This window comes from Eptatretus burgeri, chromosome 4, assembly GCF_056783735.1.
Source record: "Eptatretus burgeri isolate ZD-2024b chromosome 4, Ebu_testis_v1, whole genome shotgun sequence".
NCBI lineage: Eukaryota > Metazoa > Chordata > Myxini > Myxiniformes > Myxinidae > Eptatretus > Eptatretus burgeri.
This window is the reverse complement of record NC_140964.1, coordinates 135736197-135751196: the sequence shown is the minus strand read 5'-3', so window position 1 is coordinate 135751196 and position 15000 is coordinate 135736197. Positions and strand designations below refer to the sequence as shown.

Here is a 15000-nt window from a genome sequence, read left to right as displayed (position 1 = left end):
AGTCGCCATTGTCCTGCCTGCAGTGCGATCAACATGTGTATGCAGTTAGAAATAGCCTATCACTGGCGGTGTAAACCAATGAGCGAGCATCATGATTCCATGAAATCGGGCTTCTCACGAGGCAGCAGTTCCATATGACGAGTGAGGAGTGGTAATTTACTTGAGTTTCCATTACGTGGGAACGGACAACATCTGACGACTTAGACGAAGTGAGACTCAGAGATGACGACTTACAGAGTGTTGACCCTTTATTCATAGGGACTTAACATGAGATAAATTCGGGACTTTTTGACGCTGCCAACTTAGGCGAAGTGACGAGTTACATGCTGCCGACTTATGCCTAGTCTACTGTATATATGTATATATGTATATATATATATATATATATATATATATATATATATATATATATATATATATATATATATATATATATATATATATATACATACACATATACATAGCCTGGTGTTGGCGCAGTGGTTAGGGCAGCGGCTTGGGATCCAAAAGGTCCTGAGTTCAAGCCCCGTTGGGCCACTGAATTAATACACCAGGGGGTTGACTCAGCCTGTCATCCTTCCTTGGTCGGCGAAGTGAGTACCAGTCTACTGGGCCGGTGTATACCCTGGTTAGAATAGGTGTACCATATCCCTGTGTCGTAAGAGGCGACCAGGGTTGTGTCAGGAAGGGCATCCGGCGTAAAACATGTGCCAAATCATTATGCGGATCATACGGATGATCTGCTGTGGCCACCCCTAACGGGAGCAGCCGAAAGAAGAAGAAGATATATACATATTCATATATTTATGAATACAGACATATATATATGTATATATATATATATGTATATATATATATATATATATATGTATATATATATATGTATATATATATATATGTATATATATATATATATATATATGTATATTTAATTCCAGCAATCTGTGTGTCTGTGTCTGTGTCTGTGTCTGTTTGTCTGCGACTGCCGTTTCTCGACGACCGCCAGTCCGATCTGATTGAAACTTGCCACGAATATTGCCGGGGCCCAGCAGATGTGCCTTCTCGAGGTTTGATGTCAATCGGACGAGCGGTTCCCAAGTTACGGCCATTTTACTGCTTTTTCAGTGTTGAAAAGGTGTATAAATGGCAGCTGAAGTGTGGTTCCACCGTATCACCTTATCATGCCATTTTTCTCAGACTAATGATAACAGCATCTATCTATAATTCCAGCAATCTCTGTGTGTGTCTGTCTCTCTCTCTCTGTCTGTCTGTCTGTCTGTCCGTCTGTTTGTCTGCGACCGCCATTTCTCGACAACCGCCAGTCCGATCTGATTGAAACTTGCCAGTAATATTGCCGGGGCCCCGCAGATGTGCCTTTTCGCGGTTTGATGTCAATCGGACAAGCAGTTCCCAAGTTACGGCCATTTATCTGTCAACCAATGACAAGACACGGTGCTATGACGTCACAAATGACGTCATAATTAATGTTTATTTAATTATTTATTTATTTTGCACGATTGACGGAACGATCTGATTGAAACTTGCCAAGAATATTGCCGGTGACCCGCAGATGTGCCTTTTCGAGGTTTGATTTTAATCGGACAAGTGGTTCCCAAGTTACGGCCATTTATCTGTCGACCAATGACAAGACACGGTGCTATGACATCACAAATGACGTCACAATTAATGTTTATTTATTTGGTATTATTTTTTTTTTTTTTTTGCACGCTTGACGATCCGATCTGATTGAAACTTGCCAGGAATATTGCTGGGGACCTGCGGATGTGCCTTTTCAAGGTTTGATATTAATCGGATAAGCGGTTCCCAAGTTCCGGCCATTTATCTGTCGACCAATGACAAGACACGGTGCTATGACATCACAAATGACGTCACAATTAATGTTTATTTATTTTTGATTTTTTATGATTTTTTTTTTTGCACGATTGACGGTCCGATCTGATTGAAACTTGCCAGGAATATTGCTGAGGACCCACGGATGTGCCTTTTCGAGGTTTGATATTAATCGGATGAGTGGTTCCCAAGTTACGGCCATTTATCTGTCAACCAATATCTGCGAGAGAGGGGGACGGGAGAGGGGGGGATGAGAGTGGGGGCGAGAGAGAGGGGTGAGAGAGGAGGAGGCAAACACGTTAGTGTTTCTCAGACATGACAATAATAATCCGAACAAGAATAATAGGGTACCCTTATCTTCCTCAAACAGAACAATTTAAATTGGGTACCAACAAGCCTGTAAAGGCCCAGTCACACCTTGATGTTTTAGCCAGCTTATGCCGATTTTTGAAAAATTTGTCTAAAACGCTGGTACACGTCGAATACGTTATGGGTAAGTTTTGATAATATTGAGAGCACGCTGAAAAACACTGCCATACGTCGTTGTACACTGGCTTTAAACGTTGTACTTTTTGGTTGTCCTCAAATTTTCCATGCTTGAAATTTTCAGACTTATGCCAGCGTATGACTCACACGTTCCGCATAACGCTGGCCATAAGTTGGCGGCACGTCATGCGATCGTTGACACACGTCACTGGTAAGTTACTCATAAGTCGAAACATGTCGAGGTAATGTTTAGCATACCCAAAACTTATTTCTAACCTACGAGTAACGTGTTGTACTCACGTTACGCGATCGGTGACAGACATCGACACGCGTTACTTGTAAGGTGCTCATAAGTCGAAACATATCAAGGTAATGGTTAGGGTCAGTGTTCCAGACTTCCTGGTTTTATTTATTTATTTATTTTTTCTTCCTTCCTTCGGTATGATGGTTATTTTGACACTTCGATTTCTAGTGCGGTTATAACATAATATAATTAATGGGCTGCCGCTCACCGATTTAAATCATAACCGCACTGTACACTGAACACCGTCATGCCAAAGAAAAAAAACCGGAGTCTGGAACACTGACGCAAACCATTACCTTGACGTGTTTCGACTTATGAGTACCTTTCAAGTAACGTGTGTCGATGTGTGTCAACGATCGCATATCGTGCGTATAACTTATTCCCATCGCATGCGGAGCGTGTGTCATACGGCACGTACGTCATAAAATTTTCAACATGTTTAAAATTACTAGACGTACTCCATTTAATACGACGTATGATAGCGTACTTTAGCGTTCTATTCACGCACACCAAACTTACCCATACCGTATTCGACATGTGCCAGCGTTTTAGACGCATTTTTCAGAGGTCGGCATACGCTGGCAAGATCGCCAAGGTGTGACTGCGATGTTGACACTTCCATTTCTGTGGCGGTTATGATTTGAATCATTGTGCGGCAGCCTTTTCATAACCTACGCCACGTCATCGTTGGCGATGCGTGCAGCGCGCTATGCATAAGTGAGACTATCGTTGGGCATAGGTTGTGAAGGCCGACAACAGGTTCAGCATTCGTTGTATAAGTTATCTATAACACAACGAAACGTTCTGTGTCTGTTACTAATACATTATGCATAAGACCAAGTCGTTATGAGTACCTCCAAATCTTTAAAAAAAAAACATCAAAAGTTCAACGTAAGCCAGCGTTTTACATACATTTTAATACGTTGCCATTGCTGGCTAAAACGTCAAGGAGTGAATGGGCCTTAAGGCTAGGTCCCCTCACCTTATGTCTGAGCAGAAATAATGGGATATAAGCCTGTAAGTTGTCATCCCCTCATATAACAGTGGGTGTTGGTGTTTCTGGTCTGTAAATTTTACAAAGAACACATTATGTTCTGCAGTTTTTACTTTCACTTTAAAAAAAAAAATTACAAACTATATTGCTCTTTGTTTTTTCTAGAACAATCACGAGGTCCAATTGGAGAAATCAGGTCGAGTTGGAGTCTGACAGTGAAGAAGTCTTTGAAGAAGCAACCACCAGATCAAGACTCACTACCTTTAAAATACAAGTGCACATCTGCTCGAAACGGCATGGATATTAAATTAACCAAACACAAAAAGGTTCTTGAAAGGCGAATACGTTCTTGGTGTCATGGGCACAGGATGGATTTTGCTTCACGAAGTAATGTTAAAAGACATATGAGGATCCATGCAGGGGAGAGAACACACAAATGTTCTGTTTGCGATAAGGGTTTCTCTCACAAAGGTAATTTGAAAACACATATGAGGACCCATACAGGAGAGCGTCCTTACAAATGCTCTGTTTGTGATAAAGGATTCTCTGAAAACGGCAGTTTGAAAATTCACGTCAGGATCCATACAGGAGAGCGTCCTTTCAAATGCTCCATTTGTGATAAAGGTTTCTCCAACAATGGCAGTTTGAAAACACACATGAGGATCCATACAGGAGAGCATCCTTACAAATGTTCTATTTGTGATAAGAATTTTGATCATAAACAGCATTTAAACACCCATCGTACCACCCACACTGGGGAGCGCCCACAGAAATGCTCCATTTGTGATAAAGGTTTCTCGAGAAAAGACCATTTGAAAACACATATGAGGATCCATACAAGAGAGCGTCCTTACAAATGCTCCATGTGTGATAAAGGTTTCTCTGAAAACAGCAGTTTGAAAACGCACATGAGAATCCATACAGGAGAGCGTCCTTACAAATGTTCTATTTGTGATAAATGTTTCTCTCACATTAGCAGTTTGAAAACACATTTGAGGATCCATACAGGAGAGCGTCCTTACAAATGTTCTATTTGTGATAAGAATTTTTATCATAAACAGCATTTAAACACCCATCGTACCACCCACACTGGGGAGCACCAACACAAACGCTTCATATGTGATAAAAGTTTCTCTCGCAAAGGGAATTTGAAAACGCATATAAGGATCCATACAGGAGAGTGTCCTTACAAATGCTCTGTTTGTGATAAAGGTTTCTCTCACAATCACAGTTTGAAAACACATATGAGGATCCATACAGGAGAGAGTCCTTACAAATGCTCCATTTGTGATAAAGATTTTTCTCACAATCGCAGATTGAAAACACACATGAGAATCCACACAGGAGAGTGTCCTTACAAATGCTCCGTATGTGATAAAGATTTTTCTCACAATCGCAGATTGAAAACACACATGAGGATGCACACAGGAGAGTGTCCTTACAAATGTTCCGTGTGTGATAAAAGCTTTTATCAAAAATGTGGTTTGAACTATCACATCAGGATCCATACAGGAGAGTGTCCTTACAAATGCTCCATGTGTGATAAAGCTTTCTCGAGAAAAGACCTATTGAAAACACATATGAGGATCCACACAGGAGAGCGTCCTTACAAATGCTCCATTTGTGATAAAAGTTTCTCTCAAAAAGACAATTTGAAAACACATATGAGGATCCATACAGGAGAGCGTCCTTACAAATGCTCCATTTGTGATAAAGGTTTCTCTCAAAAAGACAATTTGAAAACACATATGAGGATCCATACAGGAGAGCGTCCTTACAAATGCTCCATTTGTGATAAAGGTTTCTCTCAGAGTAGCAGTTTGAAAACACATATGAGGATCCACACAGGAGAGCGTCCTTACAAATGTTCTATATGTAATAAGGATTTTATTTATGTACAGAGTTTAAACATCCATAGTACCACTCACACTGGAGCATTCCCTTACAAGTGTTCTGTCTGTGACAAAGGTTTCTCTAAAAAATGCAATTTCAATCAGCATCGGATGAGCCATGCAGGATCAGAGAGGGAGATTTGGAGAAATGAGGGAGGTGGGGGAGAATAAGGATGAGAGGAGGTCATGAGGTGAACAAGATGGAAGCAACCACAAACTCTCAATCACAAAAGTGGAAAGAAACCTGTGGAGGAGGAGGGGAGGGGAAGCTGTGAGGGTCTGAGGAAGGTGGAGGGTGTGGGACTGAGAGGTTTGAGGGTTTGTGGGATGCCGAGAAGAGTGGGACGAGGGGAAGATTGCTCCCAAAACTTATGTAATTAATTTGGTTGCTTGTTCCCAATATGTATTAAATTAATTTGGTTGCTTGTTCCCAACATGTATTTAATTAATTTGGTTGCTTGTTCCCAATATGTATTTAATAATTAATTTGGTTGTTTGTTCCCAATATGTATTTAATTAATTTTTGGTTGCTTGTTCCAAATATGTATTTAATTAATTTGGTTGCTTGTTCCCAATATGTATTTAATTAATTTGGTTGCTTGTTCCCAATATGTATTTAATAATTAATTTGGTTGTTTGTTCCCAATATGTATTTAATTAATTTTTGGTTGCTTGTTCCCAATATGTATGTTATTAATTTGGTTGTTTGTTCCCAACATGTATTTAATTAATTTGGTTTCTTGTTCCCAATTTGTATTTTATTAATTTGGTTGCTTGTTCCCAATACGTCTGTAATTAATTTGGTTGCTTGTTCCCAATATGTATTTAATTAATTTGGTTGCTTGTTCCCAATATGTATTTAATTAATTTTTGTTTACTTGTCCCAATATGTATGTTATTAATTTGGTTGTTTGTTCCCAATATGTATGTAATTAATTTCGTTGCTTGTTCCCAATATGTATTTAATTAATTTGGTTACTTGTTCCCAAGATGCATTTAATTAATTTGGTTGCTTGTTCCCAAGATGCATTTAATTAACTTGGATGTTTTTTCCGAAGATTATTTGAGACATGTTTTGTCTATTTCTCACATTTTCCATCATATTGCCATACACGGAATTATTCATTGTCGAAGTCTTTCTTAAAGTAAGTCTTCATAACTGTTCACACCGGAGTGTTAAAATCGATGTATTGCTTCAAGGCCTTTGATTAAAAACTTTTAATTGTATGAATTTTCTTTGTTCTCAAGCCAACTGATAGATATTGTCTCAGGTTTTCTTGATCAAAGACTGAATTGTCTTCATCGTTTCATGTAGTTGAAAGTTTTTCTGTTGATCTGTGTGCACATGTAATTTATGATTGTTGGAAATCATGGAAACATTATTTTTTGGTCCTTCTTTATCATGGCCAAATGTTAAGTATTTATGAGTATTGTGAAGTTCTGAGTATTTGAAATCCTCTTCAAAGTTGCATCCTAACTTTCCCTTGTCCAATTATTTTTTTTGTCGAGATTAAACATCTTTCAAGACTTTTTCACAGTTCTTCTCTTTGACCCATTTTAAACCCCCTATGGTAGAGTTTCAGACATTGTCCATCCACGTAAATTATTAGCAACATTGTGCTTGAAATAAGAACTATCTTTTAAAGCATCATAATCTGGGAGGTATTTGTGATTTGCCTCAGCATATCTCTTTCAACACACTTCTGCTATCCCACTTCTTTTTTGAGAAGCAAAATATCCGCATCCAAAATTCTAATGCTGTTTTGTCATCTTTCGCAGAGCACTCCAGGCGAATCCATGGGCTGTGTTATCACGGTGTATGGTCGTACTCCATATAGAGGGTTGATACTGGATAAAAATGGTCACCCATGAGTGGAGGATAAATGGTGGTTCTGAGGCAGCCATTCAAATGAATGGGGGAAAAGGGAAAAACTTACTGACTCAAGCCCCAAAAGCCCAAGATAGGACACTGATTTCCTCCCCCTCCCATACAAGCAAAAGTAAAATTGAGACTGACTCAAGTCCTAAAAGCCCAAAATAGGAGATTAATTTCCCAATTAATTTCCAATCTATCTCATGGATAAAGTGTTCCATCGAGAGAAACGCGAAGTTGTTTCACCTTCGCATTATCACTCGATGCATTATTCTTATCAGTCGCAGTATCACCATCTTTTTTTTTTAAATGAGCCACAGATATCTTGGCTTTCCTTCCAGAACACCCAAATTCCACGTGTAAGTGGTTTGGTTCAGTTTAACATGTTGGCATCTTCTTTTAATGTATTGTTACGGTTCTCGGAGCCATGTGCATACAACATACTGGTGTCACAAAGTTAGTTATTCCATTCAGTATATGTGCAGATAGAACCCCTCCTTGTGTGTCATGGGAAAGTGAAAAGGGTTGCGTTGCGATGTTTTTTTTCGTTAGGTTAATCAATCTTTATACCCCCTCCATTGCAATCTCTGGTACCCGAGCACTTGCAGCCTTCGGTTCGCTGGCAACAACGTACCATGGTCGACCTGTTGTCTCTGGAGACTCGTTTTTCCGAGACAGAATCTTCACGTCCGCAGTTCCTATTCGGCTTCTCCAAATGCTCCAACTCTTTCTTGACGAGTCCACACTCGTGGAGTGGGCGGACTTCCCAGTGTGGCCGAAACCCTGCCCAGAAAGGGCGGACCCATGGAAGCTCCGTCCAATCAAGGCGGACAGTGACGTCAGCTTCACCAAGGCTCCTCCCCGCTGAGGGAGATCTATAAATTATGAAGCGATCCTCAGTGTAGAGTCCTTGGCTGGGAGATAAATTACGACACCATCCTCAGAGGAGGGTTCGTTGGTGGGTTCTGAGAGGGTTGGTTGCGAGGAGCGTTGGAGTGAGACAGTTCGTTCTTTGCTGGAGTCTTGAGTTCTTTGGAAGTCGGAGAATTCGTTTTTGAGTGCTTGGAGGTCGGAGTTGGTTGTAAACGAAGGGGTTCCCGCTGCTTGGCTCTGCTCACGTCTCGCCCCGACGGCCTGACTACTGGTCCTGGCCCACTTGAGCTCCTCCACGGACCCATACTCCACACGTGCGGCTGCGGGCCGAGCTGCGCGACCATTGTCAGGTGCCGCACCATGGAGCATCCCTTTCCCCGGAACTCAGTGTAACATATGTGTAACAGCTTGTCGCACTTCATCTTTCTCTCATCTTCCCCTGCATAACATCCCCAATAAACCTGTTCCCTGAACCACATAACTTTCCTCGCTATATTGTAAATAAATTATGATTAGAAATGTTCCCAGTTCGTTTTTGTCTTTTCCTTCATTGGTCCAGCATGGTTCGGATCTGAGTTTTTAGCCGGGTCTTTGTCCCCGATAATCTGTTCATCCTAACTAGTACGTTCTTGGTGGGTCCGCCCGGCTGCATTCGAACCAGAAAGGTAGTTGGTAGTTGGGAGATTGATCCGGTTCAGGCAAAACGTACCGAGGGCGTGGTTCTCCGGAAGACGACACCGCATGGTTAATTATGTAAATTTGTTCCAGACAAAAAGACCCTACACTACGCGGTGGAGGTATTGGTGTCCACGGTCGGTGAAGCGACCCGCCGCTTAACGGAATTATCAAAGTCTGTCCATGTCTCCAAAAATAATTTCCCATCCTCTAAATCTAAACTAAAATCCCTCTAACTAATCCATTCCACGGGCTTCATGAGGAACAACTCACGTCCCCATGAAGCCGGTCTTCAATTACGGGAGTCTGGTGGGAGACGACGTAACTTCCCTCACCTCGTGGTCGTTCTCGCCACCGGTTCCTGACACGCAACAGTATAATACATTGAGTGGCTTCTTTGAGTTAAGTCTTCTCTTCAACACCTCTTCTGTTTTTAAGATTAGGAGCATATTCATTGATATACCAACTAATTTCATCAATAACCAATTTATTCTGAGCAGCAAAAGCATGAGCCACACCAAAAAGCAATCCATTTTCATTATCATTCCCTTGCAGTTGAAATCTAATTTTAAGACCATACAGAACTTTATATACAAAATCCAAATATACCTTTAAGAGGAACTGCCACAGTAAAACTATTACACTGGTCTGCATCATTTCAGAGGTCGAGGTTTTCTCAACGGTTCTTGTATGCTTTTTTGCATGCTGAATTTAGAAACGTATCTCATTTCCCTCAATCAGGTCAAGTTTTTATGCTATCTCAATTTTAAGGAAAAAAATAATCAAAATTTTTGTTTTTTTAAGTTGCATTTTTTAAAATTCAAAATCACTTACATTGACAGAAAATGTACAAACTATATATAAAATGATGCACAAGTACCGTTAATGTGAAATTCAACCTTTAAAAGACGAAGGAAAACAATTAATGCGGAATAAATGGCTTTCGCAAAGATTTTCGTCTGTGTTTCGCATCTGTAACATCTCTCTTGAGGCACCAACAGTAGTCTGCAAGCATGTTGACATCCCATCGGCCCTGGTACTTCTCTTCCATCACTCGAATATCCTGGTGAAACCGTTCTCCTTGCTCCTCACTGACATCACCACAGTTTTCCAGAAAGTAGTCCAACTGCGAGCTGAGAAAATGCATCTTTATGGACATGCGTGCACCAAGAGCCTGGAAGCTCTGCAGGAGCCCTTCCACAACACATTCATACTCTGGACTTCGGTGATTGCCCAGAAAGTTCATCACAATGGATTTTAATGAGAGCCAGGCATTCCTCTCATTGGAGCCTGGTGTTGGCGCAGTGGTTAGGGCAGCGGCTTGGGATCCAAAAGTTCCTGAGTTCAAGCCCCGTTGGGCCACTGAATTAATACACCAGGGGGTGGATTCAGCCTGTCATCCTTCCGAGGTCGGCGAAATGAGTACCAGTGGACTGGGCCGGTGTATACCCCGGTTAAAATAGGTGTACCATATCCCTGTGTCGTAAGAGGCGACCAGGGTTGCGTCAGGAAGGGCATCCGGCGTAAAACATGTGCCAAATCACTATGCGGATCATACAGATGATCCGCTGTGGCGACCCAAAACGGGAGCAGCCGAAAGAAGAAGAAGAAGAAGAAGGCATTCCTCTCATTGCTCTCCATACTTTCGTCGAATTTAGGATCTTTCATAAGCTCCCTGATCTGAGGGCCATCAAAAATGCCTGCTTTTTGTTTGGCCTCACTTGCGCGAGGAAATTTCTTGTTCAGGAAAGCGAAAGCTCAACCTTCTTTGTTCAGTGCTTTGACAACATTCTTCATAAGTCCGAGCTTGATGTGCAGTCGTGGAAGTAGAATCTTCTGAGGATTCACAAGAGCGTGTGACACAACGTTGTGGGAACCTGGTTCTAGGCCAGATCTTTTTGGCCAGTTGCGTTGTACATAGTGCTGCTTGTCTACTCGGCTGTCCCACAGACAGAGAAAGCAGGGGTATTTGGTGCAGCCGCCTTGGAGACCCAGTACCATGGACACAACCTATAAATAATAAAGAACACACATATTTGTTTTAAAATTTGTTATTCCAGTTTATTAAAAATATATTTTTTAATCCATGTTAAGAATATTTCAATAAATAAAGTAGAAAAATATATGTAACTAGGTTGACACCAACATCCCTTTTGGTCTCCGCAAATCATCCAATTGTTATATTTGTAGTTCAAAGCAGTCAGCAAATGCTCCATATTACGATAGTTCTCAGTCATCTGCACCGAGTGACCCACCGGAACAGACGCAATCTTGTTGCCATTGAAGAGTCGTACTGCTTTCAAGCTTCTACTTGAGGAGTCGATGAAGAGCCGCCATTCTATAGGATCATATGCCAAACTCATAGCTGCAATGAGGCCAGTGATGTTGCTACAGCAAACCAGAGATACTTCATCGTCCGAACTAAAATATTCTCGAAACTCTTCTTCACGGATGCGGTACCAGGAGAATGTAGTTTCAGGAGCTCACAAACAATTTTCACAAAGTCGTGACCCTAGCAACTGAACAGATTCTTTGGACAAAAACAAATCTCGTGTCAAATCGTTCAGCTCCGCTTGGCTAAAGACTTTGGGTTGACTTGTCTCGCCCATAGGTTGATATGTACCAGATATGTCACCATCTTCCATTTGTTCAACGGAATCGGACGCCGAATGTCTGCAATTTTCGGGCAGTGCTGGAATTGGAATTCCTGGTCCATGAGGCACTGGTTTAATGGCAAATGGCACGTCTGGATACTTTAAGTGTTGCTTGTTTTTTCGATTTATGCCTAAAATGAAAGCGATAGACATACCGTCAAGGGGGTGACATGATATATAAAGTTTGACAATTTAGAATGTTTGGGAATTTATTAAACATAAAGTTGAACTCAAACGAAATTGATAAACTCACCTTGTAGGTTTGTCATACAGAAATAACAGTCATTAGTATGATCTCTTCCCTCCCCCCACACCATTGGGCTACCAAAAGGCAGACACTCGATGTTCTTGTGGCTCCAGCGCCGCAGACTCTCAATGCACGTTTTGCAGCATATGTGAGGGGCAAAGGCTTTGTCCTGGTCACCAAGTTTCATTCCAAAGTATGCGTGATATCATTTCCTTACAAAACGTGTGATGTTAGACTGCCGGTCTGGTATGGTCACTTAACCACAGATATAGCAGAACTTGTTTGGGTCATTCTTGCACTTTCGATTCATCGTGAATCACAGTAATGTTATCGTAAGGAGGACACTACGCAGGACGTACTGCCGCTCACATGCACCTAAGTGGACAGCTCACATCAGATTGAGCCACGTAGCTGCTGGAGCGACTGAAGTTGGGTGTTGCCAGAAACAACGATTTATCTATTTTTCTGAAATTGAAATGAAAGTAATTGAGAAGGCACTTTCTTCCACATTAAGTGTACTTGTGTGTCATTATATGTATAGTTTGTACATTTTCTGTCAATGTAAGTCTGATTTTGAAATTAAAAAATGCTAATTAAAAAAACAAATTTTGATTATTTTTTTTCCTTAAAATTGAGATAAAAATTTGACCTGATTGAGCGACATTAGATACATTTATGAATTCAGCATGCAAAAAACATATAACAACCGTTGAGGAAACCGAGACCTCTGAAAAAAAAAATTTCAAATGTAGCCCAGTGTTATCTGCTTTTGTATCATCATTATATATTCCTTTCCTTTGATTATATCCAGGGTCTGTGTTTGTTCCCGTTGACATATCAGAAATAAAAGCTTTGATTAAAAAAAAAAAGAAAGCCCCCTTCCCCATTCTATCACGAAATGAAATTAGTGTAAATTTCATCATTTCAGATGTAACAGAGACATAATCAACTGCTTCAACTTCTTGTGTTCCAATATACAAACGAACACTATCAAACATTTTCCAGAAGAAATCATTTACGAGTGTAGCGTTTGTGTTAGTCGCAGCCTTCGTAAATGTAAATTTACACAACAAGAAACTTTCGGTGAGATTCAAATAAGTTTGTTGATTATTTATTTCAAAACTTTTTGTGCCATTTGCATTCCAGTCTGTTCCAGTTATTGCATTTACCTTGAAGTAGTCTTCTTTTTTAGTAGAGTTTCAGATGACAATAGTATCATCCAAATCATCGATACTATCAATTGTTTCCATACTTGTATTTATTGAAGAAAAAAGATGTTAAAACTTTTGAAACCCTGACCCAAGTATTTGAATTATTTCTGTTGTTCTTGGGGAGACAACTGAGTTTTGCATTTCTTAATTTCTTTTATTGCTTTTAATTTATGAGATTCCTTTTGGGCATCTTTTATACTCTTTATAGCACCTGCAACATTTCCCACAGCAGAAGCAGTTGTACCAATGAGGTCTTTATGTTTAAGAATAGTTGAACCTATACCCATGAGAGTATCAATTATCCCATCTCTTTTTCTAAATTGATGTCCGACACTCTTTTTCTCTTAGGTTTATAGTATCCTCTTCCAAGATACATACTTTCACCCTTGTAGTATGGGGAAAGGAACATCCCATCCCTTGTAATTATTTTATATTTTCCCAACTCGTGTTTCCTCACAATAACCATCATATTTATTTATTGGAAAACTTCATGAAGGTGAAGTCTGATGGATATAATTTCTCCATTAAAATAAATCATGCGATTATCTTGGTCGGTTATCCTAAAATTTACTCTGTATATGGTTTTTCCTGACACAGGAAGATAAACCAGATTTTTGGGTTCCATATTGAATTTATAACCAATTTGAGTTGAGTATGCACTGAATGAAAATATTGTATTTGTTCTTATTCCACAATTACAAGTGCCATCAATCAAATCAGTGAATTAAAACCGAATTTATGCCTGAGGATATTTGAATAACATTATCACTGGAAAACGTCTCTTTCGTTCAATCTTTTTGAGGAGAAACCCAATAACTCTCTGAATGAATTACCAATTGTGAAATCAACCTGGTAGTTATTTTTAATTTAATTGTTGATTTTGAAGTATGTTTTTGAATATCTATAACAATATTTTTTGGTTCTTCACCCTGTTCTTTCATAAGCCAAGCAATTTCGGAAGATATTTGAGAAATCTCATATGCTCCGGGTGAGACTGTTATCGTTTTGTATCCACTTCCCGGATGATAGCTAAACTTTTCATTTTTTTCGGTGATATTAAACGAGGTTTTATAAGTTTCCATGGACAATAAAGACGCCTCATATTCTTTTGTTGCGTCAAGTTGTTGTGGGTATGGGAATGAAGATGTGTGGTTGCTTGTTGTGAAATTAAAACTAAGGATTGTGCTTCTCATCTTATTTAATATGGGATAAAATGTCTTTGTATTGACATTTATTAATTATTTTCATGTTCATCAACTGGTCGAAAATGGCTGATGCTTCATTAAACAACTGTTATTTCCAGGCTTCTTACTACCAAACAACAATAAGTCTATGAACTAATTGTGATGGGTCATTTGGAAGAAAACTAACACCTAAAAACTAACGCCTACTTCAAGCCTGCATAATGTGTTTCTCCTTCTCATTCTTCCTACTTTTACCACTTAGACGAACCCTATAATTAAGAGAGTCCAACAGATCAATATATGCTCTCATCCTTATTTTTCATATCCAATGGTTTATCAAAATACTTTGATTCATCCCTCACAGTTGAACCTTGTTTTCCATCTTTTGTTGGAAGAAACATTAATCTCAGAGTCAGTTTAACAGGGGGTTGAGCAGAACTCAAAAACCTTAATTCACCATTAAATATCAATCCCTTTTCTTGAACAAGATGAAATATTGCTGGTTGTTCTGTTGGAACGAGTCCTGCTTTGGTTTTTGAATCCGCTGAATATTCATTGTTTTGAAGAGCATTCACAATATAATGAGGTGGTTGATTAATCTCTTCCAGTTGTTGAAATAATCCTTCATCATCATATTCTAATTCTCCTATGTGCTCTCGTTTTCCCTTCCTCATTTGACTGAAATCTTTGTTACATTTGAAGTTTTTTAGGAGTATATTCTATTGTGGGAACTGTGGAAGCATCTATAATTTTTTC

General features: G+C 39.7%; 1 protein-coding gene across 20 annotated transcripts in view; it reads left to right on the top strand.

Moving 5' to 3' along the window:
* LOC147029186 (protein FAM200C-like) overlaps positions 1-15000 on the top strand; it is a 297542-nt gene that overhangs the window by 158380 nt on the left and 124162 nt on the right. For 14 of the 20 annotated variants that reach the window (XM_085876323.1, XM_085876319.1, XM_085876320.1 and 11 more), the window contains one exon: positions 3801-6787. The exons of the other annotated variants lie outside the window; for them this stretch is intronic. In XM_085876323.1, the coding sequence (XP_085732449.1) occupies positions 3801-5698 (1898 nt within the window). In that variant the 3' untranslated portion in view covers positions 5699-6787. Of the gene's footprint in view, positions 1-3800; positions 6788-15000 lie in introns of those variants that run through there. 20 annotated transcript variants of the gene reach the window in all.